Source organism: Puntigrus tetrazona, chromosome 13, assembly GCF_018831695.1.
Source record: "Puntigrus tetrazona isolate hp1 chromosome 13, ASM1883169v1, whole genome shotgun sequence".
Classification (NCBI taxonomy): Eukaryota; Metazoa; Chordata; class Actinopteri; order Cypriniformes; family Cyprinidae; genus Puntigrus; species Puntigrus tetrazona.
This window is the reverse complement of record NC_056711.1, coordinates 18,119,267-18,128,590: the sequence shown is the minus strand read 5'-3', so window position 1 is coordinate 18,128,590 and position 9,324 is coordinate 18,119,267. Positions and strand designations below refer to the sequence as shown.

Sequence of the window (9,324 nt, the reverse complement as noted above, 5' to 3'; positions counted from 1 at the left end):
AATTGGCTTGGTTAAACGTATAGGAATGGGATAATGAGCCGCCACGCCTCATCCTGCTTCTCCTTTCAATATCATTCCAACGCACTACTGATCAAATACTAAATCACACTTTCTCAAAACACACAAACATTTCTACAATTCCCGAAAGGCTTTTTGATGTTCCTCAAATAATGAAGTGCAGTTCATTCAACATGAACAACTTGAATACAAACACAAGTCTGGCAGACCCTCACTCACAGTTTTAATTGTTCTTATTTAGAAAAAATAAATATCTGAAGATCTCGATTCTGACCAACATTCGTGGACTTTTACATTTTTTTAAATATAATTATAAAAAATGACGTCACTGTAGCATTCGCAAACTAAATTATTTTACCATTTAACCACCTTTTTTTGTATTTATTGATTTATTTGTAGTATACATGCGTAGTATACAACATAAGAACAGTATCCCACAATGCAATGCGTTCTGTGTTCCAATTCACATAAAGAAAACGTATTTGGAAAACATACAACTTATTTGACATACAACCGAGACAGACGATTAAAAAAGTGCAGGTTTTAGGGATTAATAATCAATATCGAACCAGATGACAAAATATTCCTTTCATCCGCAATAACATGGTTTTCTGTTAAGATGTGTTATTATCTCATTAACTTTCAAACGCAGCCTGTCCAAAAACTGAGACATAGGTCTACTGATACATCTTTTTATTTCTTTACTAAGCACCTACCTGCTCCGCTTTAAACCAATGGCTTTAACCACAGGTTCGGATCAAGTCTGCCATCTGCTGCCCCAAAATGAAACTGCTGTTTAATCTCACATCTGAGACTGCATATAAAACGCATCGCAGCCGGTGTCTGCTGCATTGATTAAAGCAACTAAAATAAATGAGGCTTATGTTTTAATAATGCATGCTTAAAGATGTTTCTCCTGAAGGTATATTTAGATCGCAAGTCATCATCTCCGTTTCCAGAGAGTCGCAGCAGGTGCCTGCAAGGCAAACCCCGCCTTATGAATATTAATAAGAGTTTCGGCACCCTATTAATACCTACATTAGATTTAGAATGGTTAAATAGCCATATCAATGAGATGTGGGGGGTTTTTTAAGCCTCTGGCTAGGACTTTTTTAAAAATTCACTATATGCTATATGTTTATGCACGTGTACCTTTAATGTTTCAATGCACTAGTTTGACTATCAGATGTTTAGTCTTCATCTTGACAGTCCGTTTGGAAAACCCATTATGTTTGTAAGCAACTAAAGTCGAGTTTTATATATAAAAAAAAAAAGAAAAATGGAAAATGCAAAAACGATTTGTCTATTAGCGTATGGATGAAGCTCACGGAAGCCACTTAATAAAACCAAACCAAGCAGCTTTCTGTTGCATTGGGAATATCCGGATATCTGTGAGATTTCGCAATTGTGACCACATTTAAAAAATAAAATAGCATAATACAGTACTGCAAGAAAATATAACTCGATTCTAAACGCTTCTTGCACTGTTTAAAACACCTTAAAACATTGTTAAAATTAAAAAAAAATGAATAAATAAAATCCTCACGCCATTCCAACCCATCATAAATAAATAAAAAAATAATTAGAGGTAGCATAAAAAGGAGTTGCATGCTATATTCAAAGTCTTCCAAGTATTTAAAAAAAAAAAAAAAAAAAAAAAAAAAAAGGTTATTCAAACAAATCACCAATTTGCATGATATTGCTTTTAATGGTGATGTTCATTGGAAAAATAGAGGACAATATAACTGTAAAAAGTATTGACAGCTTGAGATCCATTTTTTTAATATTTCTGATTATGATCAAAGTAGACGTCTAGATAAACACCGCAGAGATGCAGCATGCAAGAGATTTAGATGATATGAGTCAGTCTGGAGGCTGTATTAACCAAAAGATAAGCCTTACCTTACAAAAAAAAAAAAACACGATCGACCCGCAGTTTAAACCTAAACAAAATAAATGGGAACTCAAATGGTCTTTACATTACCTAAAGTAAGCCAAGTGACCCGTGACCATCTGGATGAAATGCTAAGCACCGATATATCAAATGTACAATTTCAGACTGTGAGAAGATGAAGACAATGACGGGGAAATAAAGCTGACAGCACTGGAACAACAGGTGTATTTAGTGAAAGCACTTTTTTTTTTTTTTTCCATTCCACACAACACTGAACAAGGCCATGGAGCATCAGCAGAATGAATGAAGCATCCTCCATATCCATTCTCAATGCTAGAATAACTTGCATAAGATTAAAGGTGTTAGCGTTTCAAGAGAAGCTAAATAAAGAAGCCTATAATGCGAAAAGAAAAAAAAAAACCATAACTTACACATATTTTTCATGTGAAGGATTGCTTTCTAATCCTGTAAGAATGATGAACATCTTAATAGATTACAGCTAATCGGGAGCCCCGGCAGTTAATTTGCATTCTCCCACTGAAATCTCCAAAGAAGAATAACATTAATGTACATACGGCAGGTACAAATGATGACCTCTCCTCATTAACCGATACATGCTTTCTCTGATCAGTCTTAGTGTTTCAGGTCATGTTTTAGGACAGCCGGAAGGAGAACAGATCACCTCTTCCCACTTCAGATCACTGCTCGGTGGACATGTGTTTAGCTAGCGTGTAAATGTGATCGGCAGGAGGTGACCTGCTCACTGGGCTGGTCGAATGAGCAGGTGTGGCCGTAGACTAGGAGTCTATATATATTATATTAAGCATGGTTCACTTTGGGAAGAGCAACGTCTCATGTCGATATCGGGTCAAAATTCCCTCCACCAGATTCTCACTCCCAGTTCTCCCAGTCCTCATCTTCCAACTGGTAAAGAAATAAAATAATGAAGACTGAATTTATTACCGCATCTGGTTTTGCCATTTCTGTCTGGTGATCACATCACAAATGGACAGCACAACATACAAAATGTTTTGTGATCGAATCGCTTAAAAAAAATATATATATATCAGGGGTAAGTGATCGAACAAACTTATGACCACACTGCAAAGTAAAACTTTGGTTTTAAATTGCATTTTTAAAAATTTAAATAAATAACATAGTATCAATATAAAAATAAAACAGTAGAATATAACATTAATAACAGTATATTGATATTAATCATATATTATAAGCAGCTCAGACTAACAGGGCTTGCAGAGAAGCAGCAGAATTTACTGCAAACCAAACTTAGACTGAATCAAGCCGAATAAGGACACTGTCTTCTGGAGAAGAACTCATCATAACTGACACTTGAGCTGAATATATATCGACATCGCTGCTTTTGTATCGTGAAGTTGCTTTGAAACAGTCTGTATTGTATAAAGCCCTATATAAATAAGGATCACCCGATCACTCATTAGCATCCTGATGCATCACAGAAAACAGATGGGAGGCATCTTACATGCACATCAATTAACTAATCGGCCATAACTAGAACTCTGAACTGGCCGTGCGTCTACATGCATTTAAACTCTTTATCTAAACTCTTTATCTTGGATAAAGCTATCTACCAAATGAAGAAAAGAACTAGTCTAGTCACTGTCTAATCGGAGCCAGAAAATATCAAGTAAAACAGTACTATTTCTAAACGTGATGTAAAGATCTTCATCATTTCTCCTTTATTAACGAAGAACAAACCTCTTCTGTTGCGTCCATTTTAGACAAAGCCATCTGAACCTCCTCTTCTGTCATATCCAGATCAAAATCCTTCTCCCAGTCTTCACTCACATCTGTACTCGAACCTACATGTTTCAGAAACACACATCAGAATTCAATACTTCATTCATATCTAATTACCAATTAAACTAATTCCAATTTAAAGGTTTTTATTATTATTATAGTATTTTCTTTTTTTTTTTTATGATGCTATGCTCACCTAGGCTGCATTTCTTTAATCCAAAATACAGCAAAACATTACTACTAATTAAAATAACGTTTCTGTTTAAATGCGTTTTAAAACATAATTTATTATGGCGAGGCAAAGCTGAATTCTCAGGATCATTACTCCAGTCTGAAGTGTCACACGATGCTTTAGAAATATCTTTGCGGATTTACTGATGAACAGAAAGTTCAAAGGAACATCATTTTTTCTAAAATAGAATATTACAAACGTTTAGACTGTCGCTTTTGATTTGTACTGTCTTCATTCTAAAATAGTTTTACCCTTCTTGCCGTTATTGGAGGGTGTAGATTTGCCGCTGTCCGAGTTGAGCTCGAACACTCGGAGGTCTTGAGCTCCTTCTTCACGCTGTGAGGGCCGCTCCTCTGGGCACGTCTCCTGTAGACTGGCCTCTGAGAGTTTCTGAGAGACCTCGTCTGCAGCGGGCGACGGCTGCGTGACTCGGATGGTGACGGAGTCCGCTTGATTCTCGATCTGGGTGGGAAAACTAACGCTGTCGCTGCTTACGGAGGGTGTGACGTCAGATGCTGCGTTGCTGGAGGAAACCACCACTTGAGAGGGTGAGGAGCTTTCAGGGGTGGCCTCTATCCTCACCGAAGGGACGCATGCCTCTTCGACAGGCGGCGTGAAGTCTAAGCGAGATGAAGACGTGGCCCCGAGAAACTCACCTAGAAAGAGAGAGAGAACAGGTAGTGATTAAAGAACACAAAGGCTCTTGAACAGCGGTGTGAAACTAGTTATACATATTTGAATCAAACCTTCTTCTTCCTCTTCTTCCCAACCAAGACTCTCAGAATGATCCGTCTGCTCTGCTCTCTGCTTCAGCGCTACTCTCCTTGCCTCCTCCTACAGACACAGCCATTTTTAATAAATATAGTACAAGACGCTGTGACATTTTAGAAATATAATCACATTAAATGGAGCTGTACAACCCCTTAAAATGTCCCTATATATACACATTAATGACACTACCTCATTTCAAAACAAATACCATATTAATTATTATATATTCTATTATCCTAGAACATCTCAGAAATGTTAGAATTGCACAAGCGTGACTAAATGACAACATTTTAATTAACTATTGCTTGGAATCTAACAAACGCTTATTGTACATTATATGTCAAAAACACAATGTTTTTTCATTAGACTTCATAATTTTATATTCATTTATTTTTATAAAATGCATTAAAAAGAACACTCTTTTTTTAAAAAAAAATAGGCTCATTCTCAAACTCCTTAAAAAGTTGAGTTTTACTGTTGTTGTTTTTTTTTTGTTTATGTTTTAGTACACAATATAAGTACAGAAGAGTCAAGTTTTAAATAGGAAAAATATCTAAATTCTTTGGTCCTAAAAAAAAGCGATGCTACCGGTCTAATTGGATTCAATGATCTATGCTAAGCTATGCTAAAAGTGCTATCGCCAAACCCGGAGATCGGCTGAATAGATTCCAAAAAGTGGAGTTTTCATTTAAGTACGCTAGTGCTAGCTAGAATTCTGAATTGTTGTTTTTACTGAAGAACATACAGTTGTTGAAACATTTGAATCAGCAAAATTGTAAACCCGGGCCTATACAAGGAGTCGTTTTATTATTATTAGCCACGAGGGACCCGATAAATAAACATTATCTTAAAATGTTCTTACCGTCAGGCCATCCGAGATCAGGTGATTTAGTTTGTTCATCAGAACGGATCTGTTGTGGATTGCTTATGCTATGCAAAAAGTGGCTGATCTGTGCATATCTGTCTAAAGATTCAGACAGGCTGACTTTTTCAGCGAAGAAAGCAGTATTATGGATGACCCGTTTTAGCCAGAAGCATCAGTTAGAAACTTAGTAATGGATTTGTTTCTTACAAACATGCCACTTTTTGCCACAAGATGTTAACTGCACTGGAATTATGTGGATTATGGTGATGTTTTTATCGGCTGTTTGGCCTCATTCCGACGGCAAGTGATGGAATGCTTCATTTCTATTCTTATATAGAAACAAATTCATCAACATCTTGGATGGCCCGAGGGTGATGAAATATTCGGCAAATTACAATTTTTGTGCGAAGTCTGCAAACCAACCGCATATACATACGCCAGCAGATGGCGCTGCCGTGTTATCGTTTAAATAAATGCACGTTTGACACCACACCTAGAACAAATATGAAACCTCAATAAAAGAAAGTGTTGTGCTGGTGACTCATAATGACGTCACTGTGTTGTTTGAGCATCTGAGCTGCGTGTCTTCAGATAAGCTCTTAAGCCTCGTTTCAGCTCAAGGGTCAGTATTAGACACAGATCTGCTGTACCTGCTCCAACTGGAACACTTTATAGAAGTACCGCTGCCAGAACTCTGAATGAGCCACTGCTGCCGGCACCTGACGTCAACGCAAGCAAATGTAATTACTTTATCACGTGGAATAACACGATCGATTAGGAAGTAAATGATGTTACATCGTACCATTTTAGTATAAAGAGCTCTTATGGCGGGGCTGTTGACCAGCAGTTCAGAGATCTCGGCTTTCCTCTCTTCCAGTGTGAAACCGGACAACCAGGTATCGAACTGCTGCGGAGGGCCTGGAAAGAGGAAAACGCATGGAATGCACGAACACATCCCCCGTCTGGGATACAGAGAAAACATGAAGCATTTACACACCATCAGGCTCATTGCAGTATGTAGCGGGATCTGCTTGAAGACTGTAGAGTCGAGCCTGCGAGCGAATGCAGAATCCGAATGTAACTATCCATTTAAATAGGCGTGCGCGTATTCATCCTACTATTTATTCGTATATTATTTCTGGATGTGGCTGACCTTGCCGCTGTCGTACACCTCTGTTGTACCTGCCGGAGTGGCTACCAGCGTGATGACGTCACAGTCGATGGTCTTGTCTGGGGGAGGGGCCAAAGTGTCTGTGATCACCCCCAAAATATTCGAAAGGCCCTTCTTCACCTTTTCAGTGGCCTCTGTTGAACTTTCAACCTAAAAAAGCAAATAGCATTTAAAACAACCGTTTGCGGTTATAAACTAAAGCAAGGGTGATGTGTCTAGCTCGTCTAGCGCTGAAGACTAAACACGGTGAAGATTAACACTGTTTTGGTGTGTTGTAAAACGCTTTTCTTACTGCCAGTTTGCTCTTAATGGCATTCGCTGTTGCAACAACGGAGCATGCCGTGTCATGTTGGACCACACTGGAGAATTCTGTCAGGTCCCGTTTGATAAACTCATACGCCTCAGCTGACTGGTGAGACAAAACAATCATCTTATGATTAGCATACACATAAATATTCATTTTGTAAACACTAATATTCGTTTCATAATATAGTCAGTCAAATAACCATGAAATCTTCAGATAAATAATGTAGACAGAGGGCGGGCTGAAACTAAGTGGACACAGACGTTTCGTAAATTATATCTTTTTTTTATTATTATTACAATCATAAAAATAAATGTTAAATATTACTACAAATTCATTTTAATCCAAATTTAGGCAGGACTGAAACCAAATGTGATGCAGGGTAATAGACACATTCTGTGTCGTCAAACTTTTGTTATCTTTTTTTTTACAAAATATTACACAAGAAAACAAGTGCACTCATTATAACTCATTATGACAGCTATCAACAAAATTATCTGATCTACATTTGGGTCTAGAAATATGACTCCGCATTAAAAAAAATGGGAAATATTTTCATCTAAACCTGGAATTAAACATTGTTTAAGAATGAAATATGACATAAAAATATATTTAAAAAAATTCAGTTGATTCACTCACTAATATATATATATATATATATATATATATATATATATATATATATATATATATATATATATATATGCTGAAAAAATTGTGAATAATTTATAATGTTAAAAAGAATGTAAAAAATATATCATTTAATGGTTTCACAACTTCGACCACTGTTTGGAAGCACAGATCAATCATTGCTTTTCACAAATACATTGCAGAGAGATTCCTAAAAACATTTCAGCATGATCCGTATGAGACCTCCATACACTGGATCTGGTCTGGATCTGTCTCACCTTGTCTTTGACGGCCTGGAAGCTCTGTGTCAGCCAGCCTCCCCACCATCCTCCTTCCTGTGATCATCACACGATTCAAAACATTAGTAACCATCACAGAATACACGTATATGTTAGAAATGATCCTTTGAAAAATAAAAAAATATGCCTGTGTTGTAATTTAAGAAAGCATTTCTCTTTGTAATTACTGTACTCAGGGCAAACTCTAGCACTTAAACTTCTTTAATTATAACTTGATTATTTACACACAGTCAAGAAAATAAACAATGTTATATTATATATTTAAAAAAAATATAAATATAATAATAATATATGTGTGTGTGTGTGTGTGTATTTAGATTTGATCTCTTGTATATGTAATGTAGATATTAGGAAGTACAGCATAGGAATAACACATTAATCGATCATCAATAAATCATAATGTGTGTGAATAGTCTGAATACTTCAGCTCTGTCTACACTGGCAGTCTGGAACAATCTGTGGCATACGAGCATTATGAGTCCTTCATTTCAATATCTGACCATGTCGTTTCATCCCTTTACTGTGATATACATGATCCATGCCCCGTTTATGCTATATTACATAGGTTTGCATGTAAATTCTTATTAATATCGATGGCTGTAACGTATGGTTTTGTTCATGACTCTGTGATATTTTTGTAAACAAACCCGTCTGACTTCCTCCTTCACATCCGCCAATAAAACTCATCACTTAAAAAGCTCAGAAACATCTCTTTAATGAGGATATGCGATCTTTAGGGTTCATTTAACGTTGCTAAATGACAACGTCTTATTTATATCGCGCATTAAAACGACAAATCGAACATTTATGTGCTGTAAGCTCACCCGTCTGCCATCTTCAGCGCATGACGACATCGGTATGGCCTGAACTCTGACCTCACCAGCGCGTCAAAACAATATTTATAAACACCGCGTTCAATAAAGTGAGGATAATTTATTAATGAGTTTGAAAGTCACATAAATGAGCAACTTGCGTTCAAAAGAGAAAATGTGCATAATATAGTTAGTTAGAATATTTTTCATATTACACTGCGTAGTAAGGCAGCCGCGAAGGATCAAGATTTGTGATGAAACGCGAAAACCCCCATCTATACACTGACGGCCTGTAGGGGTCGCTATTGTGCTTCTGTGTGTGTGTGTGTGTGTGTGTGTGTGTGTGTGTGTGTGTGTGTGTGTGTGTGTGTGTGTGTTATTTCTTGAAATTTAAGAACTATACATAAATAAATCAATATTAATTTATATATTTGTAAAATAAATTATACATTTATTTCTTATTATTTTAAAAATAAATAATTATGTAAGTGATGTAAAGTAGGCCTACTATTGTCATATTGGCATAAACCTATGCTTTTATATATTTAT

General features: G+C 36.5%; 1 protein-coding gene across 3 annotated transcripts; it reads right to left on the bottom strand.

The window, feature by feature from the left end:
- Nucleotides 1-2,114: 2,114 nt before the first annotated feature.
- On the bottom strand, nt 2,115-8,880 carry bsdc1 (BSD domain containing 1). 3 transcript variants are annotated; one of them, XM_043255689.1, is made up of 11 exons: nt 8,788-8,880; nt 7,943-8,000; nt 7,023-7,139; nt 6,713-6,880; nt 6,557-6,611; nt 6,362-6,477; nt 6,210-6,278; nt 4,670-4,757; nt 4,175-4,579; nt 3,650-3,753; nt 2,115-2,836 (listed from the first exon to the last, which is right to left on the bottom strand). In XM_043255689.1, the coding sequence occupies exons 1-11, from the start codon at nt 8,796-8,798 to the stop codon at nt 2,804-2,806; spliced, it is 1,224 nt and encodes a 407-aa protein (XP_043111624.1). In that variant the 5' UTR covers nt 8,799-8,880; the 3' UTR covers nt 2,115-2,803. The 3 variants fall into 3 exon arrangements, with proteins under 3 accessions (XP_043111624.1, XP_043111625.1, XP_043111626.1); XM_043255690.1 differs by having other exon boundaries at nt 4,184-4,579; XM_043255691.1 differs by lacking the exon at nt 6,210-6,278.
- Nucleotides 8,881-9,324: the final 444 nt, after the last annotated feature.

Bases quoted from the DNA above. Each gene is read 5' to 3' on its own strand.
- bsdc1 (XM_043255689.1), bottom strand. The intron at 6,881-7,022 runs GTAAGAAAAGCG...TTGCTTTTTTAG, and splicing joins CCATTAAGAGCAAACTGGCA to GTTGAAAGTTCAACAGAGGC. The intron at 4,758-6,209 runs GTACAGCAGATC...CTGTGTCTGTAG, and splicing joins AAGTGTTCCAGTTGGAGCAG to GAGGAGGCAAGGAGAGTAGC.